This window comes from Coturnix japonica, chromosome 1 (assembly GCF_001577835.2).
Source record: "Coturnix japonica isolate 7356 chromosome 1, Coturnix japonica 2.1, whole genome shotgun sequence".
In the NCBI taxonomy this organism is placed as follows: domain Eukaryota; kingdom Metazoa; phylum Chordata; class Aves; order Galliformes; family Phasianidae; genus Coturnix; species Coturnix japonica.
In genome coordinates this window covers 156,615,014-156,642,872 of record NC_029516.1, presented here as the reverse complement: position 1 = coordinate 156,642,872, position 27,859 = coordinate 156,615,014, and the positions used below count along the sequence as shown (strand labels likewise).

Below are 27,859 nucleotides of genomic sequence, written 5' to 3'. Positions count from 1 at the left end.
AAATGGTCTGGATTTGTGTGCACCACTGACAAAGCCTGACAAACTGTACTGTGCCTTACTGATAAGCATGGCTTGGTTTTCTTTGCAAATTCTCTCTTGTTAGACTAATAGTTGGAAGACCAAGCCTACAGCCAGCTAAACTTCTGCAGCTTGCAGTAAGAGCACAAGAAAATAAATTCAAGTATATATTAAATATGTATTTATGTTTATTTTGTTATTCTACTGCTAGCACTTTTTACTGGCTACACTGCCAACATTTCCCATACAGAGTATGGCTGTAAAACAGCTTCTACTGTGAAGTCGTTATTATGTTATTAAAATAATTGGATGGCTAGAAAAAACAAACAAATAGACAACACCCACAATATAAAATTAAATCCTGAGCCAATGTTACCACGTCAAAATGTAAGGATCCATTTTAACTAATTATTAACACTTACATCCATAACCACAACTGTCCGTGGCTCTGCAAAATAATTAATCCCAAATATAAAGAAGCCCAACTCTGAAAAAGAACTCATAGCAAAAAGGAATTGTGTCATTATGATCACCACAATCTCCATCCTCACAAACTACCCCGGAGATCAGGAATTATCCCAAAATAATTTTCAAGATAAAAAACTTCCCTCTACACATCTTGTAGGCATGCATACTACAGCACATGCCTTTTCATTTCAGGATACCTCGTGTCAAATGACCAACATGAAGGCTGGCAGGCTCTGACATGGCAATGCACATATGCTAATTTAAATGAAACGCCAGCAGACCTACATTTTAAAATAGCAAAGAGAAAACGCTTACCTGAACTTGGCAAGGCACCTCTTAGCTGCATCAACGCTATTGCACAAATGAGGACTCTTCCTTGCAAACGCATCAGCTCTCTTCAGATCATTATTCTGTGGCACAGGCTCCTCCAAATGGCAGAATGAATGTATTGCCATTATTGAGCGTTCAGAGATAACCCAAAGAAAATAAACCGAAAGCAAGAAATACAGCAAATATTACTTTAATTATGTAAGCTGCAAAGACTTTACCTACTTGGCAAGAACTTGTTATTTATCAATAGCATTCAAAACCAACCAGAGGATGCATAAACACACTGATTGGTAAAGTAAACATCAATGGCTTTTGCAATGAAACCAGATGGGAAGATCACTTCAGTAAGCACAACTAAGTAAGGATCTTTCATTTAAAGCTACTAAGGAGCATCACTAAAATAAATTTTTAAGCTGCTTCATTCACAGCGGGCACTTCTTAAAGATATTTTTACATGGGGGCTTAAGTGTATTTTTGCAACATTTACTTGTAATTTAGAAATCTCTTCAAGTAGTTCAGTCATCCCTTCCACTGAGAGTTATTTCATGACTGCAAATACTGAATGACACCTACCATTATTATGCTAATACATCTCTCTTTAGAAGACTGTCCTCAAGTCCCTCACAACTTTCTCTAATTTCACCAAATGTACATAGAATTTTACTCTGGATACTTATAAAGTAATACAGACAAAACAGAAACAGCTTATAAAGATGCCAACAGCAGCTGGTACCTCTAAGGTATACAGCTATGTAGGAAACTAGACTCTATTAAATCATGTGCTCACAGAACTCTATGACTGTATTCAAGTACTTCAGTATTTACATCAGGTAGTTTGGCATGAAAATATGAATTCTTGGCCTGCAAATTCCAGATGTGCTCAGTTTAGAAGTGCAGCACATACACCAACTGACAATTCCCAGTCTTGAGCATTTGCACATTCAATCTTATTCTCTAATTCAATAATGTCCCAACTACATTGTCTGAAAAGGACAGAATGTTCACAACATTCTTTGTAGCAAGGAGTAATGTAAGGAATTTTCTCAGCTCCTTCATAACACCTTTTATTCCTTTTAATTTGCTTTCTATGGTTTCTATAGTCCAGGAGGTCTGTCTAGTCATTGATACACTACTGACATCAGCATCTGTGTGGCAGCATCTATGTATATTCAGGATGTACACAGTATAATCTCACAGAGTGTTGTTTGTTTGATAGTTTTTGAATATGAGAATTCCTTCTCATGTGCAGAGTCCTTGCTTTGGAAGTTTTTGGGGCCTCAAACCTTTCTTTCTCAGACTGCTGACCTGCACTGATGGCTTTGTACAACAGCCTCAGTGCCAGCAATACCTGAAATAGTCCGAGTCCACTTGAGCCCATTGACACAGTTCAGTTGCAAATGGAAGCACTGCATTCACCTGCACTATACTCTGACTAGTACCACAACCAAATCAATTGTATGCTAAGAATATCAAACTATATACAAGGAATTCAGTGAAATACACAAAAAGGATTCTTTTTCTTAAATACTGTTTTAAATCTTAAAACTTGGGTCAAATTTGTATCTCCATGCTACAATATGACAGAATAAGTAAAATGAATTGCAACATCTGGATAGGGCATAGCTTATTTAATTAATATGTCCTTTTACAAATTAAATATCTATTTTCGCAATACAAGTGTGATAATCATTCTCATTGCAACTGAACTCAGAGGCAATCTAGTTGAACTTCCTGCTCAAAGCAGCACTAATATATGAATACTCATTAATGACAGGTCATACTCTTGACCTTACAGACCACTAATCACATGTAATCCTTAATGAAATGCATTCAACAGCCTTTAAGGGCATTACTTATCTGAAGAAGGATTTGTAAGACCAGCTATTTGCCACACTTTGTTTCTAACCGCAGTGTAGCACAGTATCTCCCAGCTAGGCCTGTGAACATCATCACACTTCAACAACCAACACTTTGCAGGAAGATACTGATCTGAGAGCAAATTAGGAACTGGGCTTGCCATACACGAGTAGATGGTGGTATACAAGAACAGGATGAAGGAGAGGTGATAAGCTAGTTAAGTGAGGCAGGAAGCACAGAGCAGAGTTCTGCCTTCAGAAATGGGCCATATGTTGAAGAACATAGGACAGAAAAATTAACACCACTGGCATCACCTGTCCCCCATCCACCCATATCAATGACCAAACTCCAGTTCAACAAGTTTGTGAATCAGTGCTTTAGTACAGTGGCTTAATTTCATTCCTCTATTTTTACTCTGACAGGGATCTCCATTTTGGATTTGTATTCCATTTTACATCTTTTTTTTCCTGTGCAAGAAAACGCGACTTAATATGGCATAGCAGTTCTAGTCAAAAAAAACCACCAAGAACAATAAAACAAATAACAAAGAAATGATGTAAATGTAAAAAGTTGAAATATATTATAAAGCACAATTACCCAACAATGCAATTACAAAAGAAATGCATATTAATTCAGTAATGCCTCTCTGCTCTATGAAATATAATAACAGTTTATTTACACTGCACAGTGATGCATGAACTCTGCCAAGCTAATTAAACATGAAAAAACCCTCACATTTTAAGATTTTATATTATTATTTATATTAGCAGGTAACAAATAACTTCAGATATTAATACAACATCGTTAAAATTAAGTTTATATAATGGAAAGAGAACTGAAGATCTTTCTTTGATTCATTTATTAGGATTTCAGGGTAATTTTTGTTGATTTCAGATGCTACTGAAAACCATAAACATGCTCTTTAAATGGTAACAACCACAAGAGCAGCGGGATGCACAAAAGAGAAGGACCAGCTGCAGACTGTAGCAGCTTTGATAACCTTATTCCTGTGCCTAATTGAAAGGCATTTTTGAACATCAGCGTTTTAAGAACCAACCTTTTAAACTGTTCTAAAATGGAACTTAAACTTGCCAATGCATTACTCGTATCCCTTCCCAAATTGGTTGTTAATAAGATAACCACTGCTGCACGTAATGTTGCAACCATCTGACCCGATCTACTAATTCTTAAAGTAGAAGGTATTCCATGAAGCCTAGTTTACTCTTACATACCTGCAAAAAAAAAAAGTTAAATTCACAAATTGACATAGAACTTTCCTGCCAGTGCACCACCACATTAACCACACAATTAGGAAAGGGAGATGCTTAAAAACAATGCAGGTAGGAAGCTACAGCAAAACTTTAAAGCACCTGCAGCATCAACTAAAATCTGGCAACCTTTTGTGCAGCAGAACACAAATCAGACTGAGCACTGACCTGGCATGGGAGTTTTCCTGATGCAGGAAAGAAGCTCCAGCACTGACTGCACACACGAGGGGCCCCAGTCACTGAACAGCAAGAAACAGGCATCAAGCAAGCTAAAGCTGAAAGCGAGAGGCAGGACACATCCACAAAGTGAGAGAATATCTTCAACAGCAGAATTCCTACCTTGGATATCTTCATTTCACATTTCTGTCAAAAACATTTGATTTTTTTTCTGATTAATAAAGATGAACAATTGATTCTACAACATATTAGATGATCCCTTTTAATGCCAAATTATACCGCTCTTCTATTTTAGAAAGTGAAAATTCACTAGAGAATACCTGCTTCAACAAAAATGACTGCATCTGCACATTGCTGGTGATCCTGTTATTATTAGACAGGAAGCTCATGGCCTGAATGCCATTAACTGTCCTGGCACCTTGAGGAGAAGGAGCGAACAAGGAGATGCTTCTGTGATATCACATGAAGACACATTTGTGCAAACATCGTTAGATGCTGCTGCCACATAAAAGAAAAACAAAACAACACATTAGGAAATGGTTGCTTCTGAGTTTTGGCCAAAGTGCAAAACCACTTTCTTGACCACTTTGACTAGAGAATGAAACAATAGATCTGAAAGTTGGTTATGCTGCATTGTACACAGAGGATGTCAGTGTAAAGATGACATGACATCAGCACACCTCAAGAACCCCCCCATTAGCACACAACGGGCTATATAAAAATCAGCAGTTCATCCGGTTGATACCATTTTTGCTAAAAGGAAGAAGCTCTGTCAGCCTGAAAGGGAAAATTACAGCCACCTCCTTCTATTCTAAAGGCAAAATTATGCTTTCCTTTTTTTCCCTTCTTCCTCATTTCTGTCCCACATGCAAGCAGCAGAGGAGCCAAGAGTTAGGAAAAAAAACCACTCCACAACCAGTTTGGGAATTTATCCATTCATTTATTTGAGAAGGATAATGGTCTTCAGGATTAAAATGTTTGGGTTTTGAGGGTGAGGAACCACACGTATTACAGCAACCAGCATAACAAAACTCAACCGCAATGTGGCCTTTAAGCACCATCACAAAATGAAAGATACGTAAGTGCTCTGTCCAGCACTTCATAAGGACTGTTTTCAGTTTGATTAACCCCACCTAAAGGAATTCAGATTCATCAGCTGTTTCTAAGTGCGCAGAGAGTCTGAGAAGAGAGAGAGTCAGAAGGGCTTGACTTTACAATACATTTGATTATTGCATGTTTTCAAGAAATCAAAACAGGAGACTCCCAAAGTAAATACCAAAGTAACTTTGAAAACAGAATGAAAGAATTGGGTACTTTTTCAAAGAGTGGTGTGTTATAGCCAACCCTGCGTGCTTGCACGGGTATGGTTTGGAGTTGATTTCCCTTTTACCAATACAGAGAAAAGAGAAGAAATAGAAACCAGCATCATCCCCATTAGCCTTTGGTAAAACACTGCCTTCTGACTCTATTGCTGAAAAGCACCACTATCAAAACTCGTGAATCACCTTCCTAATACAATATCTTGGCATTCTGTCACAAGTCAATAATTTAAAATTACAATCACAGCTAAGAGAAATTACACCTTAGAAAGCTCAGACTTTTGTGCACAAGAACAGAAAACCAGTACAAAACCTGAGCTCAGGGGAAAGAGAGACCCAAATAAAACCTGCTTGTAGGAGAACTATCTGGTACACACGCACAACCCCAAACATCAACAGTATGAGACTAAAAGCCAACACATCTTATTTGAATATACATACACAAAAGACCATGGAGGCATTCAAGGCCAGGCTGGATGTGGCTCTGGGCAGCCTGGTCTGGTGGTTGGTGACCCTGCACATAGCAGGGGGGTTGAAACTCGATGAACATTGTGGCCCTTTTCAACACAGGCCATTACACGATTCTATGAAATATTACCTATGTTGGTTTATTTTCCCAATTCATTTCAGAACACTTTGCTTTTATAAACTTTCTTTTAAAATTATTATTATTTTGAACATCATTTCACCAATACAACCCCAACCTTCCACACCATTTCTGAAGTTCTCACTGTTATAAATGAGTTGACTAAGATCCTTGTGCTTACCAAAACCCAAATTCATTTTGGACTGTTGTTGTATTACCTCACATTGGGTCCAAGTCAATTCCTTACATCAGCATTAAAATATTTGTTCTACTTAATTCTGACTTGCACTAAGAGTAGCAATACAACCCCATCATGCACTGCATTCAGTTTTGAGCCCCTCACTGCAAGAAAGACAGGGAGGCCCTGGAGTGTGTCCAGAGAAGGGCAATGAAGCTGTGAGGGGTCTGGAACATGGGTCTGATGGGAAGCAGCTGAGGGAGCTGGGATTGTTTAATCTGGAGAAGAGGAGGCTCAGGGCAGACCTCATTGTACTCTACAACTTCCTGAGGGGAGGCTGTAGGGAGCTGGGGATCAACCTCTCACATAACCAGTGATAGGATGAGAGGGAATGGCTTCAAGTTGCAATACAAGAGGTTCAGTCTGGATGTTAGGAAATACTCTGAAATAGCGATCAGGTGCTGGATCAGGCTGCCCAGGGAGGTGGTAGAGTCACCAAACCTGGAGGTGTTCAAGGAACGTTTAGACACTGCATTGAACGACATGGTTTAGTGAGAACTATTGATGGTAGGAAAATAGCTGGACTGGATGATCTTGCAGGTCTTCTCCAACTCTGGGTATTCTATGAATCTACGATGCAGGCACATAACCAAGCCATAGGGCTAGCATTCTATGGACAGAGATTACAACTGGAAAACATCATTGGTCTCATGATGTTATAGCTACATTGCATTAGGGATACAATGAAAGCAATCCAGAAAATCCCAAAGCTACCAAGTTTTGATTATTGCTCCGTATTGTGTTAGAGTCTGAAACCTACAAGCCATAGGACAGGGAGATAAAGTAACTCAAAGAGCACAATGAAAACTAAGAAAACATGCTTAAGGTGCTCAATTGAAGATAGCTTCTCTCTCTGCTACAATGTAAAGATGCTCCTGTTAAGGATAACAAAACATCTTTAACTCCAAGAAGCAAATAGATTTCTCCTCTTTACCAAGGTTACACATTGTAGTAGGGAAACAATATAGAATTTATTTTCCAAAGGTGAGGGGAAAAAATAAAGTCCTAAGGATACATTAGGTTTCCACTGCAGAGGAAAGGATTTAAATGGGTGAGCAGGTGAATCCAACCTCATGTTTTCGCTACTGACTTCATAACGAAGATCTGCCTTTCTCCAGTTACAATAACAGAATGCAACATCCAAGGTATGCCGTGTGTACATACCAACATCAGTAATGCCAGCAGCAATGCAAGAACCTAACTTGTGGACCTGAAGTTAGTCACAAAATGCAAGGTTTACAGTCATAGTAATCTTGACTTTTTATACACAACAACACAAAATTCACTCTCAAAATTGCAATCGTCAGGACCATAAACTCATACTATATGTATATAACAATATTAATCATGTATTTAAGCATTCAACAGGGGGGGAAAAAGAGGCATACACACACAGTCAATCAATTACTGTATCATTCTTACATTCTCAAAAAGGCATCTCATGTGTTTAACTTGTAATTCTCTATGGTTTCGATGAAAGAAGAGAGCAGTACAAACAAACCCTGAAAAACAAAACCTTTCAAGCAGCAGCTTTCAGTTGGTATCTCCCACTCTCCATCCAGTTTCTCAGGGAACCATCAGCCTCGCAGTGACAGTCTGGTTAGAAGCACGCAGCCAACGGGTACGTCATTTGCATGTGAAAATATTTTTAGAAGACACACATGAACGGCACATGTTCTCAGCCTGAGAGCAATCTGCCACCTATACACCCAGAATGTTATACACCCAAAGTTCAGAGTTAATTTACAGACAGTTATTCTATTTGTTCTTTTGAAATCACAAAATATCAGATCTATATCTGTGTATATCAGATCTTACACAGCATGCTAAACTGTATCTGAAATTTCTATTCTTCCTGTGTTAACTAGAGACAGTTGAAGAAGGTGAAGATGGAAATGAATAAAACCAGAAATAAGCCACATGCTCATTGCGCATTGTTAGTTAATTAAAACTAAAGCAAATTCAGACAGACACGACATGGAAACAATATCCGAATAAACAGCAAATCCAACTAGATCTCAGTCATTCCCAGTCCACATCTGGAACATCCAAACTGATTCTGGTGGTTCTGGAGCTTGCATCACACAGTAACTATTACTTCAGAGCTGCTTTGTTCAGGTCGAGCAAAATTATATTGCATTGCAAACTGAAAATCTCTACTTCTTCCCTCTGCCAACACTCAAACTCTTCCCCACACATATCACAGAATCACACATATCACAGAATGACCCGGGTTGGAAGGGACCTCAAGGATCATGTAGTTCCAACCCCCCTGCCTGGCAGGGCCACCAAACATACACATTTACTAGATCAGGTTGCCCAGGGCCCCGTCCAACCTGGCCTTGAACACCTCCAAGGACGGGGCATCCACAACCTCCCTGGGCAGCCTGTTCCAGGGCCTAACCACTCTTCTAGTTAAGAACTTCCCCCTAACATCCAACCTAAATCTTCCCTCTTTCAACTTAAAACCATTTCCCCTTGTCCTGTTGTCCTTCCCAACATATGGGAAATCCCCTCGTTATACGAACAAACTCAGCTATGAAGCTCTTTCAAAGTCAATCCAGACTAACAAGTGGGGGAGGAAAAAGTCACCTTAATCCTGAAGCACACACACAAGCCACGAGCTTTAACTAGATGATGCTGAATGCAATCACAGGTGAGGGCCACCCCGACCAGAGCTCTGCGCTACCCAAGACACAAGAGCCGCTCCAAACACAACCGCCCGGCACCAAGCGCTGTGAGGCGGCAGCGCCACCGCTGCCAGCCCCGCCCACCGCGAAGAGAAGGAGGAGAAAGAAGGGGAGGAAGGGGAAGAAGGGGCAGGAGGGAAGCGGGGAGGAGAGCTGCCTCCGCCGGGAGCGGCATGGCGGACGGAAGAGGTGGAACGTCAGCGCCGCAGGAGGCGGTCGGTGAGTAGCGGAGTGCTGCGGGTTCCGTGCGCCGGGATAGCGGGCAGATGGCGGCTCTGAGCGTTCCTAAATGCCGACTATTTCATGTCAGGAGCTGCGTGCTGCTTTGTTTGGGTGATGCTGGGTGGGACGCCTACGCAGCGAGACGGCAGTGAGTGCACGTGTGTCTGTAGGCGCAGGTTTCCCAGGTTGATGTGATAATTAACGGTATATATTCTTTCTCCTGCAGCCCTCACGTAGTGCGTGGATCGCTCTCGATGTGGACTGACCAGGCCAGGCCTCCCCGAGGCGGCCGAGCACCCTCGGGTGCTGAGGATAGGCCGTGCCCCCTTAGGTCGTGTTTGTACCTAAATCGACTCCTCCTAGGAGGGCTCAGTGATGAGTCAGTTACACTTCAGCCCCTCTTTGCACCCCATTAAAGCGTTCAGTGGGAGAAATCTGGTTGGAGGAGAAACTTCTAGAGCAGCACAGCCATCACAGCGCGGGCTGCTTTATCTTGTGACATCAGGGAGCATATAAACAAGAGTGGGAATGGCTGTGGGTGGGTAGTGACAGGACAAGGGGAAATGATTTTAAACTGAGGCAGGGGAGGTTCGGGTTAGATATTAGGAGGAAATTGTTCACACAGAGGGTGGTGATGCACTGGAACAGGTTGCCCAAGGAGGCTGTGGATGCCCCATCCCTGGAGGCATTCAAGGCCAGGCTGGATGTGGCTCTGGGCAGCCTGGTCTGGTGGTTGGTGACCCTGCACATAGCAGGGGATTGAAACTGGATTCACTGCGGTTCTTTTCAACCCAGGCTGTTCTGATTCTATGATCAGTTTTTATCTTCCTTCAGCCTGCGTTAGGCTTTTCTGCAGGAAAGTGGTGCCTGTGTCCCCACACACAGCCTGTGTGACATCAGCATGTCCTGTTGGTACTGTGCTTTGTTACAGTTGTGATGTGAATATTCATAGTTGTCGTCTCAGGTAAAGAAAGATGACTTGTGTAACAAACACATCTAACACTGCAGGGCTTTTTTTTTCCCCCGGACTTCAGTTTATTTTCCTCCTCTTTCTTCTTTACCTTCTTGATGTAGGAGAGAAGTCAGTGGCTTACAGGAGCTTCATTTTAAGTGTCCCTTTAACCTTTAAGCACTGAAATTTGCTCCTGATATCATCACTGCTCTGTCACCTGCAGTTTGTAACTGCTTTTTGGTTTTGTTGTACTGTTTCCCCAGATACTGCTCCTACTTTCAAGGTTTCTTTTGCTGTAGAAATCCTTGACCTACCTTTTCCATGTTCTCTTTTTTCTGCCCTGTTACCTCCACAGCTTACCAGATCTTATAGACCAGTCTGACACTCTAGAACAGCAGGAGAAACTCCTGTGTTTTGCTGGATTTCCAGCTGTTTTGTGCTCAGTTAGCTTGTGGGAAGGCTGATGAGAGGGTGAGCTGACAGAGAACGTGGCAGAGGGGAAAAGCTGAGAAAAGAGAGATATCCCTATAGACAACACTGAGCCATGAGATCAACTTAGCTGTCCAAGGAGCCATAACATTGCCTGATAATTGCACCACGGCCACAGCACAGTTTGCATTACATTTCTGAAGTACCCAGGCAGTTACAATACAGACAGGCTGCTTGGTACTGGTCTGCACATCTATGACCAGCAGGCCAATGTTCTCTACTCTTTTTTCTTTGCGTGTGTCTGAAATAAAAGGTCAATTAATAACTTTGTTATTAGTCTTTATTCTGTTCATCAGTGCAGTCAATGGCATGGGCTCTGGTAGCATAGTACTGCTGCTGGGTGGTGATACCTGTGGGGAGCATTGTATGTCTCAAAGCAGTACTGCTCCTTTAAAAAAGGAGAGCAGAAGTAACAGGGAACATAAAGAGAATAACCAGGGGAAAAAAACATGCATTCTTTTTGAGAAGAATGGCAAAATAAACAGTGATTTGCAAAGAAGCAAATATTGTTTATCAAAACAAGGCATTCTTAAAAAGGAATTATCTTTAGTTAGTGTTGCAAACCTTTTTGAGTGTATGCAGATGATTTGTACTTACATGGTAAGAAACTGCCTGGAGTTCCAGGTGTGTGATCTATGTATTTCATTTAGTCTTCAGGCAAAGTGTTTGAATAAAAGCCCTCTGAACAAGCTAGAGATGTTTTCTCATTAACGATGGTATGGAATGTACAGTTAGCATCTATTTGAGTGTGTTTGACACAAGCACAACTTCATTTGTTGTAGAAAGAAATCATGTTCCCATCTGGAATAAGTATATGGTAATAGAGAATTGAGAGACTGAGGTAGTGCTATTGCTGCTGAGTGGGAAAAGGATTGGAGTGCTTGGCTTTCATTTATAGTCCATTAAACCTGTGCACTTAAAGCCTGATCAGTTACTGTTTGCCTGCAGTGAGCCTGGGATCCCATTGTTTGTAGACCTTCAAGCCCTACTTGAAAACTAACCATGATCTCTTAAGGCATGTCTGGGTTGTTGCTTCTGTCCTCACCTTTTACTGTACCCTCTGGTTTTATAAATTATGTTATACCATCTCTGCATGCTGCTGGACACATTGCAGGTGTCAGTAGGACATGCCATCTTCTCATTTTGAACCCTACAGGTGGTCGTAGAGGATTGATTTGAAATGAGTTGTTACATTTTATAGACCTCACTTTTTTTGTTGTTACTAACAGTATTGACCTATAGCATCCTGTCCTGTTCTGTAGAGTCTCTCCTTGCCCGCTGTTAGGGGTGGTTTGGAATCAAACTGGTATTTACAGCTATCCAAGACTATCTTTTTTCAAAGGAACTGTAATCTGAGATGGTTCTGTAGTGTGAGAAAGAGCTGAAGGGGCACCGTGCTGTCAGACAGAGTATTGGTCAGTAGAAATAAGGAAGAAGAAATTATGGCTCAAAGGAAGGCAGTAACCTTGATGACTTTGCTGTTCAACTTATCTCTCTTCCTCCTGACTCTTAAAGTGCGATATATTGATTGTAGTTATTCTTCCATTTGAAATCAGCAGGAACAGTGTTCGGTCCTTGTAGTTTTACACCAGTTTCTCTAGCTGATTCAGGTTGTTAGTACCAGTGCCAGCGAGGGAATGGTCTCAGGCAGGTTTAAGGAGCAGCTTGCTGATGTGTGCTCTGTTTGTATTGAAGTCTTCCTCCACCAACGTGTGTGTGTATGATAGGTGAGAAAGAAATAAATTGGCCTTGAATTCAAGAAAGCATACAAAGTGGAATGTGTGATGTCAGTTGTAAAATATGCAGTAGATTTATGAAGCAGTGATGCTGCAGAAGAGCTTGTATTTGCAAGTCGGTCTATGACACTGTTAAAGTAAGGGGAGAGGTTTCCCAACAGTGACAGTAACAGCAGGGTGCCCTTTGGAGTTGGAAGTGATTACATTTACAAGCTAAACTTCTTATCGTTCATTATGCACCAATTTTACTTCTCAGAAAACTGATGAAATGGTGTTTGGGCTTTTAATGATTTCTTTTTTCATTAGTATTCCTCCACAGCTTTCTGTAACTGTGTAAGATCTCGTTGCCATTTTGTAAAGGAAATTAGTTTTGTCTGAGAGTTAGAATATAGTAAGTCAAGCTGCTTGGGCAAGGCATCTCTGCCCAGCATAGCACACGTGGCAAATAAGTGGGATGGTGGGCATGCAGACAGTGGATAAGTTTATAAACTCATAGCCTAAAGCTGTTAAGTTTAGTATGTGACTTAATTTAAAGTTTTGAGTTCAGTATATGTGCTAGAAAATATGTATTTTGCATCAAGAAAGCACTCTTCTAATGTCATTACTGCAGTTAGTACGGGCTGCATTACTGTTGGTGTATTTTTCCCCCCCAAAAAATAAAATTAACTGAATTTTTCTTTAATTGTTGTATTCACTTCTTATTTTTCAGGAGTCTTTGAAAAATCCTTAGTGGTCATGACATTGTTACAAGTGAGATAAATTAGCCAGTGGCTCAGAGGGATGGATACCCAGAAGACTGCAAATGGTTTGCGAGTGATTGGACAAGGGACTGGTATAGGGAAATCGACACTCCACATGGTGGGGTATTTGGGAAAAGTCAGTTGAAACTTATTTTACATCTGTGCAAAGTTCATATTTTTTTAATTGGTCTTATTTTACAAAAAAAAAATTAAAATAAAAATTAAAAAAAACCAAACCTCAAAATTATTTTCCACGGAAATCTGTAACAATGGCGAAAGATTCTAAATAGATCTGTGTCTGAACTTTTTACTGGTGCTGTTTCTGTGACTGTGTATTTCTGCGTATATTACTTCTTATAGCAAGTATCTGAGCATGTGTACCTTGGCAATAAGGCTCCTTTGGTTTAGTGTAAGTAGAATGAAACGCTGCATAGTTGTATTGTCGAAGATACCTTACTACATATTTGAACGCTTAAATCAAAAGATAAATTTGTGTAGATTGTTCTGCACTATGACTATATATATATATATCTTATTTTACAAGGAGAAAACTTAGTCTGCTTTACTCTTTAATACTGTATTAGGTGTTACATGCTTAGAAGCTAGTCTTTGCTTTTCTATCTCTGTGTGTATATATGTCTTAACTTGGGACACTATACTAACAAATGTAAGTTTATGCAACTTTCTCCTTTTTTTAGGGGCATACTCCCGTGGAAAAAACTTCACCTGACTATTGTCCAGTCTGCAAAGAGAAGGGCCAGGTTCAAGTTTTACGGACTTACCGCATCAATTTTCAAGAGTCCATTTATCTCTGTGAAAACCCTCAGGTATTACTTCGTTAGCAGTTTTGTTTGCTGGTGTAGAGACCTTTGCCGTTAACTGTTAAACATCTTTAAGTTCAGGATTTGACTGGTAGTAAGCAGACTGTTGACAAAGGATGCTTTTGATTTTATATTCTGAATGGTGTTTGCTTGTAATATAGACAAAAACATAGCAAACCTCTATATGTGTGGCGGTTGGGCACAGCTGTTCCGAAGAGTTAAAAGAGCAGATTAAAAGGAATAAGGTAGAGTTTGTTTCACGCAACAAGGGGACATGAGTGATGCTAAATAAATCTTTGTATGAACCAGAATGCAAAGCCAAAATTGGCAAATGCAATTAACTAATGTTTTACTCATAGAGCTGTGAGTCTCTGATTTTCTCATGTTTAAGTAATACATATAGGTTTATAATAGTAATTACGGTATCTTTCAGCACTTATTCCATTTTAAGTTCAGCTTTAGCTAGATTTCTGGGCTTCTCAATATCTGAGTGGTGGTTTGCTGCTTCTCCCTTCTGCTGTGTGGGGAGGGAGGGTAAGCAAAATCATGTAGAATGGTGCCCTTAAATTAGTAGAATTAATGGACTAGATGTCTTCAAGCTGTGTCCTCCATCCCTCACCCTGCTTTTAAATAACCAAGCTGTTGGCTTGGGAAATGGGAAGTCGTGTGTTTGCCTTTATTTTCCCAGTTGCATATTTATATGACCCTACCAATTAGTGGTCTAAAGTAGCAGGCTAAGCTGAAAGAGACCCTGCCAGTTTTAATCCTAGTAATCTCTTGAGCAAGAGTTAGTAATATCAAATACGTGCCCTACTGGAATGGATTTTGCAGAGTGAGAGAACTCTGCAGTCCCAGTGTCTTACTGGGACTGGAAGTCACTACTCGTAGATACACTTCACAGTTAACTATAAGACAGTACTTGGATAAAAATGCTCAGTTTCTCTTGCATACATTGAATTTATGTACTCGTTTCAATGAAGTATCATTTCATGCAAGTCCTACATTCCATTTCAAGATATCATTTGTGGTTATTTTAGCTCCTGTTCACCTGAAATTGCTTTCTGTATTTCATTGTAACTTTTCTTTTTTCCTGTAGTGTATCTACCCGCTTGGCTACAAACCATTTAACAGCATAATCATTTCTGCTGATTCAGAAAATCTTCAAGTTCCATCTAATGACAAGAAAAGGAAATTGTGTGATACCAATGACCTTTCTCCCATCGAATCAAATCCAAAACAAGCAAGAACTAATAAAAAAGTTGAGCAGACTATTAATACAGACCCTGTTGTTAAAAACTGTGGTGATAGCTTGAGTATCCCTCAGTCAAGTGTATGTGACGTGTTAGAAAATGGCCAACAAAAATCTAATAGTGAGGAATCCATCAATCAGAAGGTGGATTTTAAAACAACCTCCAACACCAATGGTCATCAAGAGAGTCCGCCTAAGAACTTTAGCTCTGGAACACAACTCTTGCCCAACTCTACTCACAGCTCAACAACATCTGAAGTTTTGTTCAGAGACAAGAACTGTTCCACAAATAACACAGGTTTATGTCTTCAGTGGAGAAACAAGTGTAATCTTTGTTGGTTAGATTGTGTTTTGTCTGCACTGGTACACTTAGAAGCGTTAAAATTTGCTCTAGTAGAAGATGATGAAAAATGTTTACTCCAAAGGCTCTTGACAAAATATAATCAAGCAGCTGTTCTACTGAATACCTGTAAAAGGAGTAAGGTAAAAGGTGAGTGCAATGAGCAACTGTTTTTTCATATTCAGACTGATCTGATTTGAAATTTAGTACAACGCACTTAAATATGCCTCTTCTATTTCAACATCACAAACAAATCAGGTGCAGCTCAGTACTATGAATTCGCAGGGTTGTATGCTTTACCACACAGATTCCCAGTAACCCCTGCAATTGTTTTCTTAGGATTAGTGTGTGCACTTTGAAAGTAGATATCAAATACAAAGGATCTCTTGATTTATTGTTTTTTTTTGTCGTAACCAAAGTAGAAAACTTGTGTGGCTCAAATACATAATTCACTTTGTTTCCTTCCTCTCTGGTGGTCAACTATTGCAATATTTTTCTAATCTTAATCTTCAGGATTGTTTTGGATGTGGTTCGTGTCATTGTGTAATGAACAGTTGCCTTATCACACCAAAAATACTCAAGCTGGGAACATATGTTCTTCTCTGGCTGCAGCTCTGTTCATTGAAGAAATGCTTCCCCTGGGGTCTGTCTGCTAGCTGAGCTGTGGATGTAACCTGTTTCAGTCAGAATTAAGGTTTTAACCTGGTTTATACTGTCTGGAATGGCTTAGTAAGTACTCAGATACGCAGCTTAATAGATTTGGGAGTAGTAACCACCAAGCACAGGGACACTGAATTGCCGCTGGGGGCAAACTTTCAGGTATCACAGTGGGAATGAGAGGAGGATGTGTCACTGCAGTCTGATGGTTTGGCCTTTGAGCTGTTTCCATACGGTTTCCATTTAAGGCTCTTAAACTACGATTTATTTTTCCTAGTCCTTTGGACTGGACCCAGCAGTGTCATAAGCTTGAACTTCTAAGCAATCAGCCATCGGAGAATTACTGCAGACCTTTGGCTACCCAGTACTCTTAATGAATTTCTTTTTTGATAGATCTTCCAGGAAAAGTGTACATTTTAATATGACAGTATGTAGTAGTAGAACAGCACTAAATAACCTAAAAGGATATCATATCTTTGCTGGAAAAATAGTGAGTGTATCAAAAAGGGTTTAATCCAGCACATGGCAGAGAAAACAGTACTTTACAGAGGCACACAAAAAAAATAATCCAAATAAATTCTCTAGTGGTTCATATGCTTTATTTGCCAGAAGGTCTGTTAGATTTTGAGGGTTTCAGATGTTACCTGGGAGCCCTCTGCTATCACAACACCCAAGATGTTATTTTTCTCTTCTGTTGTGCTACTGCTGTGTTTGCAAAGGAACTCCTGTATGCAAGAACCTTAAAGTGGGTGTGCTGTTTGCTTCCCTTAGAACGGCTGGTGGAATATGGGGATGTTTGAAACAAAGGTTTCATTTCCAGGAACGACTACAAAAGAAGGTGGCTCATTTTGGCAGGAATGGAAAGGGGATTGGATGAAGAGTCTTATTGCAGAGAACAGCTGTAGTATTTTTGTTCATCCATCTGCTTTTTCAGTGTTTTTTGCATGTGGTTGTGTTTTGAAACAAGCAAAAGCAACTGAGATGCAAGAAAAGGTTTTTTACCTTTTAATACACATAGTTTTTTTAAAGTGAGAAGTAGTTCCCACAGCTGTTCTAAATCTGTCCCTTTATTGGTGTGAATTATGATCATGATTGTGTAGTAACAGTTGCATCCTTTCTTGTGCTTAATGTATGTGTGTAGACATTGTAAGTTGCAAATACATACTAAGATAAATACTCAACTTTAAAATAGATTTTTAATGTTGAAAAGGCTGACTTAGGAGTTTAGTATTTAGCATTTAAATGTTTTATTATGAATTATATAATGTCATTGCGAACATGTAAGCAAACCTTTGTGTTTTTGGTCTTCATGTTTAGATGTTAAAATCTTCTCCGAATCTCTGGTTTGTAATATTTGACTGCATTAATCTTACATGCTATTACTGTCTGGAGTAGAGTTATAGAATATCCCAAGTTGGAATGATCCCTACGGGTACATGTTCTTGGTGAGAATTTAAGTCAGATAAAGTTATTTTGGGTTAGCATTTAAGTTCTATAAGCCAGTCTGTAATTTTCAGATCAGTTAATACTGAGCAGTGACTCTTTGACTAATGGTTTTAGACAAGCGTAGGTCAGTGTGAAAGATACCTGCACATCATGAGCTCATGTTGGGGTTACATGTGTGTGAAAGGGTTGGAGGTGTTGTGCAGAAATACAACAATATGTATTCTGTAAGAATACAGAAATACAACTTCCAGTATGTGTATTTTTTATTCTACAGATGTTCTTCCTAAAGCAGAATTGCTTCTCAATGAAATAAGAAACCAGATTTTTATACAGCTTCAGCCACAGCTTAAGTGTGAATTAGGTAAGTAATTAGCACAGCACCTCAGTGTTTATTTACAGGAAACTGTACATCTAAAGACTTTTCGCATGTCAGCTCATAAAAATACATCTGTATATACACATGCAAGACACCCTGCAAGTCGTACATTTGCTATCTGGTGACACACACACGATTTGGTGTGTGATGGACTGTTCTGTCCCTGCTGTTTTTGAGAGTGTAATCACGTTTTTGTAACTGTGCTGCATTCCTGAAGCTGTCATTGAGAACAGCCTAGTAACATGGATCAATCCCTTTGCTGTGAGCTTTGGAGGGATGCCCTGAATTGCAATCGTTGCAGTGAGCTTATCTTCCCTTTTGAAGTATTGAAATCTGATTTCAAATTCAATGACTATTTTTTCTGCCCTGTCTTTGAAGGTAAGGAGGAAAGTCCAGTGTTTGCACTCCCTCTGCTCTTAAAACAAGATCAGCAAGCTGAGAAACTCTTCTTGCATTCATTTTCATGGGAGTTTGAATGCGTGTGCTGTGGCTACAAATACCTGGACCGGTGAGATTTTTGATAAATTTACCTGCTCTTTAACTGTCCTAACTGTAGCTTTGAATCTGCATGTAATAAAAGGCTTTTCTTCGCATCTCCAGGTTTTATTTAGCTTAAGTTTCTGGGTGAAGTTTTATGTGAACTGCTTATTCAGTTTAGCATTAGCAAATGGTTTACTGCTGTATAGTGTCTTAGGAAACCACATCATCTCTTAACTAGGAAAGAAATAAACTGCAAGTGTCTGGCCATGCTCGCTCTGATGTTGTGCTGAGTGTACACGGGTTGATGCTGTTCTACAGGATACGCACCTAGCGTGCTTTTGCTATTGAAGGATATCTGTAATGTTCATTTGGATTGAAAAGAATCAGAGATTTTAATGTGTTTTAAAATAGTATTACGGGCAAGTCATTTCTTGGGTGGTGATGTAATGCATGTAGCCACAGGTCGCTTTGGTTTTAGAGTCCAGAGAAAGGGGCCTAACCTTTATGAGACAGCTCATTTTGTTTGAAAAATGCCTGTTTCTCTCCGTTATCTGAAGTTCATACAATAAGCTTCTTGATCCACTGGCGAAATGAGATTAATTATACCTGTTAGCCAGGTAGAATGTGTAGTTGTAGTTAATAAGGTGTGTCCAAGTTGCATACCATGGTTTTAAAAAAAGTTGAGAAATCTAGGTTAGAGTGAATATAGAGGAAGTCCTTTCTGTGGCTAAGGGAGAAACTACATTATTGAACATCCCATACATTGGATTTTCATGCAAGATAACTTCTTCATAATCACTGCTCTGAATGTACTGGGTATTTGGTTGGTTTGTTGCATTGTGAGGCAGCTACCACTTCCTTCTCTCCTTGACTCTTTGTAGTAGCTAGTGAATTATGCAGAGCCTTGGGGAAGCTCTGCTATTCCTTGAAAAGGAAACAGAGGTAACGTGCTAAGGGAAAAGGAACAAATAATTCTCTGCTCAGGGCTGCAGAGCTGCCGAGGGCCAATAGTGACTGATAATGTTTGGCAGAACTGAACTCAGTGCTGTCTTGGATCGAGTGTAGTCACAGAGGAATACATGCAAGTGGCATGAATATGAATAGAATTTAGCTTTGTCATAACATGCAACTTTATCCTCTTGTACACTAGAAATATATATTGCTTTCTAATCCCAAATTGTCTTACTCTGTGTATGTGTGTGTCCAGATGTAGGAAAACACTAACAACGTTCACGAATATAATCCCTGATTGGCATCCACTTAATGCTGTTCATGTTGCTCCGTGCAATAACTGCAGTGATAGATCTCAAAGAAGACGGATGATTTTGGAAGAGTAAGTTTTATTGATGAACTTGAAATTAAAATGGATAGAATTCTGCGATTTCATGTATTGAACATAGTATCGCTTTCAAAACCAAACTGTTGTCTTGGGTTTGCAGATGTAAAGCTTTAAAGTCTGATAAGTACTTCTTTAGATGTTAGGTAATTCTTAAAGGCTGAAACCAATGATGGTTTTGGTTAAACATGAAGCATAGAAGGTAGAGTTTTTAACACACTGCCTAGCTAGCTCATACTTTCTACTAAATATTAAATGTCAACAACTGATAGGCCAATCTCAGCACTTCTGCAGCTTTTGGTATTGGTGAATAAAGATGTTTTCACCTATTTACTTGTTTGCCTTGGGAACAATGTCCTTTTGTGCCATGATTATAATGCAGTTGTCTTCTGTCTTTTCTCACCTTTTCCCCACACCCAAAGTCCAGTACATGTTTTTCCTTTTTTTTCCCTCTCCTCATCTTTACCCAAATGGAGCATCCAGTTGGGGATGTATTTTCCCTTGAGTACAGTACAATTGTAAGAGTCCCATGTGGAAACAGAATAGTTAGGGCAGAACACTTGAAATGCCTTGCACATAGTTTTTCATAAGGAATTTTTGTCACTATTTTTTTGTAACAAACTGTTTCTTTATTGTCTCTTTATTAGAGTACCCTCAGTATTAATGTTCCATTTCGTAGAAGGCTTACCACATAACAACCTGAAGAGTTACTCATTTCAGCTTGAAGAAGATGTCTACCAAATAACATCTGTTATTCAGTATGATATGCATAAGAAGCACTTCATAAGCTGGTCATTGAATCCTGATGGTAAGAAACATGAGATCTATTACAGTACTTTGAGTTCTACATCAAATATTGCTTCGTGGATTACTGGATAGTCCATATACAGTAACAAGGATTTATTTTGTCTGCATCCTAAACATAGGATTTTGTGAATAATTGTAGGAATTTTGTTATTTAGGGTGAAGGTTTAGTTTTGGTTTAAGTGACTTTTTCAGCAGTGTTCTGCCCTCATGAGCAAAAGTTATTTGGGTAGAGTCATTAATGCTGCACAATCTAAGCGTGGCTGTTGGACAAATAGTATCAGTTATTCTGAAGCCAATAGTTGGTCCTTTCTTGGCTGGAAATTGGGAAACCAGTGGAAATAACAGCGTTAATGAAGTTTGTATTCATTTCTGAACTTCGCTGCACCTGAGGGATTGGAAGCACACATGCATGTTGGAAACATCGCTAGTGGTTTGATGGTTGTAGACACCAGAAGCAGAGCTTCATCTGAGCGGAACTCTAATTACAGATGGTAGAAAGTTGGTATTCTGACTTTTGTGCTTCTCTAGAGGGAGTGGAGTGCAGTCGTATCAAGTGCTTGAACAGTATGAAAATTGTATAAGTCATTCTACCTGAGTTTAAGAAAGAAGAGGAAGCAGCTGGTAAGGAACATCCTGAGCATCATATATATGTGGTCTATATCTATTTTAAAAAATTTAGAGCAGTAAAATACTTGATGGACAATTTTCAGATGATGAAGCAAATTCTTAAATTGAGCAGTTTCTCTTCAACCCCCCCCCCATGCCTTCCATCTAAGGAATGAAAAGTTCTACCAAGAAACTTAATTTAAGAGGTGGTTCTTTGCTCAGATATGTGCAGATATTTCCAGCCAAGATGTCAGCCTTATTAGCTCAGATAAAAAAAACCTCAGCTTTGTTTTTCAGTAGGCCTTCTCTGACCTGTAATAATACTGCTGCAAATTCTGCTTGGGGTGATCTTTTTACACTGGAAACCTCCCAGTTTTCCTCTGATATAATAAAGAATGAAGGAAAAGTTAATTGCTGCTTGTCAGGTTAATAAAAATGCTTGACAAGTGTCAGAGGATAGAGACTTCAATTTTAAAAGCTTCTTAGTCACTGCGCTGGTTGTTATTTGTTTTTCAGGAACTTGGCTTGAATGTGATGATTTAAAGGGCCTGTATTGCAGGAGACACAAAAGATTTGAAGTTCCTCCAACAGAGATTCATATTGTCATGTGGGAAAAGAAAGCATCCCGTTTGACAGAAGAACAGAACTCACAGCATCAGAGTACAAATATTGAAGATTCTACTGCTAATAATGTGCAGTTAAAATCCACAGTGTTGCACCATGGTTTTGATAATGCTGTGGGCAATATACTTGAAAAAGAACACCAAGAAGATTCTGTGAGAATTCCAGATAAGAAACAGCAGCAGGTAGCTGGGGGTGAAAGTAGTGTAAATGGTGACTTAGAAAATCTTGCACATGATGATCTTTTAACTCAGATTCTTGGAGAAAGTCCACTTGACTCAGAGAGTAAATCAGTGCTGAACGCAAAGATGACAGAAAGTAACCTTGTTGAAACGGGCTCACAGGAAAAGCAGGAATCAGCTTCTTCATCTAACACTCCCTATAGAGGGGAGTTCATTGGAACCGATCTAGCTACGAGTGATACAGACATGCTGTCTGAAAATTCCAGCATTTGCTTATCCCTACAAGAATTGAACCTCGCAAGTATTACCCCTCCTGTACCCAGAAAGCAAGACCCCAACCCATCCGACTTGTCACTTGCTCAAAGCATGGGTGATAGAGCTAGCTTACTTAATGGAGAACATGGTTTAAGTTCTGGACAACAGATAAACTGTAAATTGCCACCGGTAGAGAATATTGCACAAAAGTCACCTGACCTGAAAGGTGCAAGCAAAATTACAGTTCGTTCTCAGGTTGCAGTTCATTCTTCTGATAATAATTCCTTTCAGCCTTCAGACAAAGACCAAAAAAGAGGTTTTGTAGGAAGCTGGGTAAAAAAACTGTTAAGCAAGAATACTTCTTTTCTGCCTTCAAGTGCCTTGATGCCCAAGAACGAGAAAAGCTGCAGAACTCCCTCAGTGCAGAAGTTAAATGACACATGGTTGCCAGTTAAAGGAGCAAGTAACTTTGGTGGATTTCAAGGCAGAGGTGAATGCAAAACATCTCAGCCCCTAACGTCAGCGCTTCCTCGGAGTAATAATGCTCATTGTTTATCAAGGTTCAAAGGATTTTCTCAAGGCACTTGTCTTCCCCAGAATCATAATACTGTTGAAGGCCCAACTTGGAATAAGTCAAGCAATACTCTGGGTAGCTCTGGTAAAACAACTCAGGTCCATCCACCCAGCTGTAATTCAGTGAAGGCAGAAGAGTCAGATAGTGACAAAACAAGAAAGCTTCGTCTGAAACTGTTAAAAAAGCTTAATGCTAAAAAGAAGAAGTTGGCTTCACTGGACAGACTAGCAATGGAACAGGCAAAGCGTGGAAAACCTGTTGCTGGGGATGTAAGTGCCCCTTCACAGATTGAATCTCATAATGGTAGTGAATTACTACAGAGCGTTTTAAGTGAACTGCAGCATCACATTGATGCTGCAGATAATTCGTCTGAATTCAGTGTGAACTCAGGATGCACTAGCCATAATAGTAATGATGAAATACTGGCAGAATTACTGTCCCCTACTTCAACTGTTGCTTCCTCAGAGGTTCCGAAAAGTGAAGATGAATGTATGTATATGGAAATGGTAAATAGCAGCAGTGCTGCACCAGCAGAGCCTGCTGAGAAGACCGGTGTATCTCATACAGCAGTGACAAGTGAGGACCGCAGTTATTACGGTCCCATAAAGGACAGTAATTACGAACGTACAATGAGCAAATCCAGTGTGAAAAAACTTGGTTTTGAAAGTCCTACAAGGGAAGATATCCTTGAAGACCTGTTCTCCATTTCAGCACCATCCACAATAGCAGGTGACATAGATGTTCCTCATTTTGATGAGACGCTGTTTGAAACTTGGTAAATATTTGATTTATTGGGGTTCTTTATTTCCACATGATGTATATTTTGAAACTAAAGACTATTAAATTATATTTTCTAACAAGTTTAATTGCACCCTGGCTGTACTTGAACAGTTTCCACTGCAGTTTTAAGAAAACCTTTTATTGTAGCAGACACAATAAGGCACGAAAGTGCTTTAAGGCGTATTTTTTCTGAGAAACCATTATTTTAGCGGATATAGTTCAAACATAGCTCCCGTGAGTCTTAATTCTTGCTGCTTTTAATATGGAAAAAGTACCCATATTTTATTGGGTTTGAACAAGAACATGCCTCGGTATCCTTGGCGTTGTAATGGCATGAGAAGTACTTTAGGTAGCACGGATCTGTTTGTCAGGATCACCCACCTCCTGAAGTCTGTTTGTCCAACATTTAGGGATAAGAATCCACCATTCCTCCATTATGGATTCTTGTCTCCTCTGCTACCAAGCTTGTATGCAGCGCTCAACTCACACAATGATCCTCAGTTTGGAACCTTTGAGAATTACTGCTCTGTAAGCTCCCCCCCTTCCCTGGATCCAAAGAAGGACTGATACACAGTGATAGTGCTTCCCTTTGAACTAAGTTTTCATCCTGGGTAACTGAAAAGATAATTTGGTTGAGCATTATTCAGAGCCAGGTCATTTCCTTCAAGTAAAATAACTAAAATCTGGGCCAGAGCTTGCAGTGCCAAGAATGGATACCAAAAGTAGCTTTTATGTATGCATTGCCGCAAGTTCACTAAGAAAAGAAAGGTTTCTGAGAGTGGAACTGTGAATTAGCACTTACTGCTGTTGTCTGTAGGGCAGCACACCCCTACGTGTATACAGGCAAATGGCAAGAAGAGGTGAGGTCCCTAGGAGAAACGTAATGGACAGCATGGCAAGACAGCATTGAGTGGGAAGAGAGAGGAACGTGGACATTGTGGTGTTCCTGGGTCTGTGTATGGCTGTCGCTTTGCTAGGTGGGAGTCTGAAAACCATGGATGCAGAGCATATAGATCCAATCTATATGCTGGACTGGATTAACTCTATGTTTTTCTAGTACCTGTCATTATAATGGGACTTTCATCAGCAGGTCTTTGTCTCGGTCACTTCTAGAGGTACTCTGCATTTTCTCCTTTTGATCCTGAATTTAAGACTTCAATCTTCTCTTCAAATAGGTGTGTTTTGAACATAACTGTCATTACAAAGCGTGGCTACAGATGTAAATGGTCTTTGATAGCTTGAACCAGGTTCCGTAAGTGACTGAGAATCTGTCAGTGGCACTGAATGCACCTTGACAAGTTGTTTCTGTTGTAATTACATACGTGTTTATTGAACTGGCACTTCAGGCCGTTAATGGTTTCATTCTTGGAGTCTTTGTAAAGAAGTGGGGCTCCTGTTTGGTTTAGATTCTGTAACTGGTACGTTACAATAAAAACCCGCGGGTTCTGAATGTCAGGTTGTGACTGTGAGGTACCGCTGTTCTGCTGCTGAAACGTTTGTTGGTCTGCTCACTTTGTAAAAAGAAATAAAGTAATAAACCATTGACCAAAATTACAGCTTGACTTAACAGTAAATAATGGACAAGCCTTGACGGAGTAATAGGATTTTCCTGGGGAGTTTTCCAGCCAGTGGTTGTGCAAACCACCGGAGAGCAGTGTCTCATTACCACTAATTGCTTGTTGCAAGGGTTTCCCTAAGCAGTGGGGAATTGCTTCTAGCATAGAGACCATCCGCAGTGCACTGGGCTGCGGCTCCTTGCAGCTGCAACGTGGGAACTCCCTCCCTGCAGCCTCAGGGATGGGTGCAGCTGTTCTGGGGTTGGTGTGGTATGTAACATATGGGCCTACAGGAAGAAAAGACCCCACTTTGGTGGGATGTAGGAAGTGGAGGCTGTGAAAGAAGATGAGACAGCCCTGATGTAAGGAGTGAGATGAGGTTAACAATATGGGAAGAGGGGATGGGGCACATCTGCTGTGCAGAAGACATGATCACCACTGCCAACATCTGGAGTCCTTGGTATGCAGCTGTGTGGGGAACGGTGTGGGTACACACACGTGTAGAAGTTCCAGGAGCAAATAAATAGCACTGGAGATGGAAATATGGAACTACGTGTTAGTGGGGCATGTTTTTGCTTTTTCCCTCCCCCTTGAAAGTAGATGTTGCTGTGCACTTTGTTGGTCTATTTCCATAAATATTTTACTGCAGCTGATTCAGTGCAAGTAAGAATTTGTGCTTAAATGAAATCTCGACCAGAGAAAGACTTTGGAACTTGGTTGCTTCTCAGTTGAGACACCCCCAGCAGCATGTTGATGGAGAGTGGTTGTGCCTTGTCTCTCTTGCGGAGCTGGTTTACATCAGTGAATTCACCCTTGAAGTTGGAGCACTTACCTCCTGTGCACAGCTCCTGAGCGTGTGCTCTGCTGTAACATCCCCCAGCACCCGGCTGTGAGCAGAGGAGCTTACAGTCTAAGTATAGGTGTAAGACATGGGAAAGGTTAACGCGATTACGCGACAGCGTGGCCCTGCCATACCAACATGTGCGCTGGCTGTTGTTGGAGCAGAGCAGGATCTGCGGGCAATGCAGAAAGCTGGGACAAGCTGGATTTTCAGAGGGACCATTTGAAACTGCTTTAGCGGGAATCCGCCCTGTTCCCACTCCTCTGTGGGTAGAACAGTTGTAAATGCTTGATGCTGCCATGAGTGCTCTTGCTGACTGCCCATAGCTCAGTTCCAGCTCAACCTTGGCCTGTCCTCAGGCTCAGACCAGCAAACACCCTTTGCCACTATGGTGTGCTGGGTGCAAGCAGTGACAACGAGGTGGAATCTCGCACCCTTTGTTAATAAAGCTGTCCCACCTTCACAGAATCACAGAATGACCCGGGTTGGAAGGGACCTCAAAGATCATGTAGTTCCAACCCCCCTGCCTGGCAGGGCCACCAAACATACACCTTTACTAGATCAGGTTGCCCAGGGCCCCGTCCAACCTGGTCTTGAACACCTCCAAGGACGGGGCATCCACAACCTCCCTGGGCAGCCTGTTCCAGGGCCGAACCACTCTCCTAGTGAAGAACTTCCCCCTAACATCCAACCTAAGTCTTCCCTCTTTTAACTTAAAACCATTTCCCCGTGTCCTGCTATTGTCAGCCATTTCGAAGAGTTTACTCCCCTCCTGGGAGTAAGTTCCCTTCAGGTACTGAAAGGCTGCAATGAGGTCACCCCGCAACCTTCTCTTCTCCAGGCTGAACAAACCCAACTCCCTCAGCCTGTCCTCATAGGGGAGGTGCTCCAGCCCCCTGATCATCTTCCCTCCTCTGGACCCTTTATAAAATCTCCATGTCTTTCTTGTACTGAGGGCTCCACACCTGGACACAGTACTCCAGATGGGGCCTCACAAGAGCCGAGTAGAGAGGGACAATCACCTCCCTATCCCTGCTGACCACCCCTCTCCTGATGGAGCCCAGGATCCCATTTGCTTTCCGGGCTGCCAGAGCGCACTGCTGGCTCATGTGGAGTCTTTCGTCCATCAGGACCCCCAGCTCCTTCCCTGCCGAGCTGCTCTCAAGGACCACTCCTCCCAGCCTGTACAGGTACCTTCTCTGAAGCTGTTTCAATAGAGGTTCCTGTAGGCTGTCCTTTCACATTGAGAGGGGAAAAAGTATTTAGTGCCGAATGAACCGAATCTTAGCAGCAAACCACTCCCACCTGCTTTCACAGCGGCGGTCTTACAGAATGAAGGGGGAAAATGGGAGCCTGCACCGGAGGGAAGGAAGAGGAAGGGAAAAAAAACTGGTGTTTCCGCCCGGTTTCGAACCGGGGACCTTTCGCGTGTTAGGCGAACGTGATAACCACTACACTACGGAAACTCGCCGTGCACAGAGTGTTCCCGGAGCTCACCTTCAGGGTATCCCCGCCGAGCGGATGCATTTGTTTGTTCGCTCCTTCTGCCTGATCGTCTCTAGAAACGGAGGGCTGCACCCAGAGGGCAGCTCCCACCGCCGCAACTTCGGAGCAGGCAGCAGCTGGTGGCCACGGGGAGGAAAACAAAAGCAGCAACGCTAAAAGTAACGGCCCCGTCCCTGGGTGGGCTCGAACCACCAACCTTTCGGTTAACAGCCGAACGCGCTAACCGATTGCGCCACAGAGACCCGCTGTGTGACGGGCAGCACGAGGAGCTCCTGCTCACTGTGCTGCAGAACCTTCCCCGCCTCGTTGGGTGTTTTAACCTAAAAACACCGGTTT

At 41.1% G+C, this 27,859-nt stretch overlaps 1 protein-coding gene, 1 long non-coding RNA gene and 2 other non-coding genes across 6 annotated transcripts in view; 1 reads left to right on the top strand and 3 right to left on the bottom strand.

Annotated features, from left to right (window-relative positions):
- The window catches only part of LOC107308253, a 32,086-nt gene extending 25,656 nt beyond the window's left edge, over nt 1–6,430 (bottom strand). The window contains exon 1 of the long non-coding RNA XR_001552718.2: nt 802–6,430. This is a non-coding gene — a long non-coding RNA (uncharacterized LOC107308253). The remainder of the gene's footprint in view (nt 1–801) is intronic.
- Nucleotides 6,431–9,068: 2,638 nt separating this feature from the next.
- Nucleotides 9,069–25,174, top strand: USPL1 (ubiquitin specific peptidase like 1). Of its 3 annotated transcripts, none has more exons than XM_015852012.2 (9): nt 9,069–9,170; nt 13,060–13,226; nt 13,789–13,917; nt 15,008–15,650; nt 17,878–17,964; nt 18,358–18,487; nt 19,667–19,792; nt 20,443–20,603; nt 21,725–25,174. In XM_015852012.2, the coding sequence occupies exons 2-9, from the start codon at nt 13,131–13,133 to the stop codon at nt 23,617–23,619; spliced, it is 3,267 nt and encodes a 1,088-aa protein (XP_015707498.1). In that variant the 5' UTR covers nt 9,069–9,170; nt 13,060–13,130; the 3' UTR covers nt 23,620–25,174. The 3 variants fall into 3 exon arrangements, 2 of the variants coding, with proteins under 2 accessions (XP_015707498.1, XP_015707499.1); XR_001552719.2 differs by lacking the exon at nt 9,069–9,170 and having other exon boundaries at nt 9,911–13,226; nt 21,725–24,009; nt 24,343–25,174; XM_015852013.2 differs by lacking the exon at nt 9,069–9,170 and having other exon boundaries at nt 9,912–13,155.
- Nucleotides 25,175–27,410: 2,236 nt separating this feature from the next.
- Nucleotides 27,411–27,483, bottom strand: TRNAV-AAC. The gene has a single exon. It is a non-coding gene; the product is annotated as a tRNA-Val (tRNA).
- A 208-nt stretch (nt 27,484–27,691) lies between these two features.
- Nucleotides 27,692–27,765, bottom strand: TRNAN-GUU. The gene has a single exon. It is a non-coding gene; the product is annotated as a tRNA-Asn (tRNA).
- Nucleotides 27,766–27,859: the final 94 nt, after the last annotated feature.

Excerpts from the sequence above, each read along its gene's own strand:
- USPL1 (XM_015852012.2), top strand. The coding sequence starts at position 13,131 with ATGGATACCCAGAAGACTGCAAATGGTTTGCGAGTGATTGGACAAGGG. Across the intron at positions 13,227-13,788 it reads TGGTGGGGTATTTGGGAAAA|GGGCATACTCCCGTGGAAAA; the intron begins GTCAGTTGAAAC and ends TCCTTTTTTTAG. Across the intron at positions 18,488-19,666 it reads GGCTACAAATACCTGGACCG|ATGTAGGAAAACACTAACAA; the intron begins GTGAGATTTTTG and ends GTGTGTGTCCAG.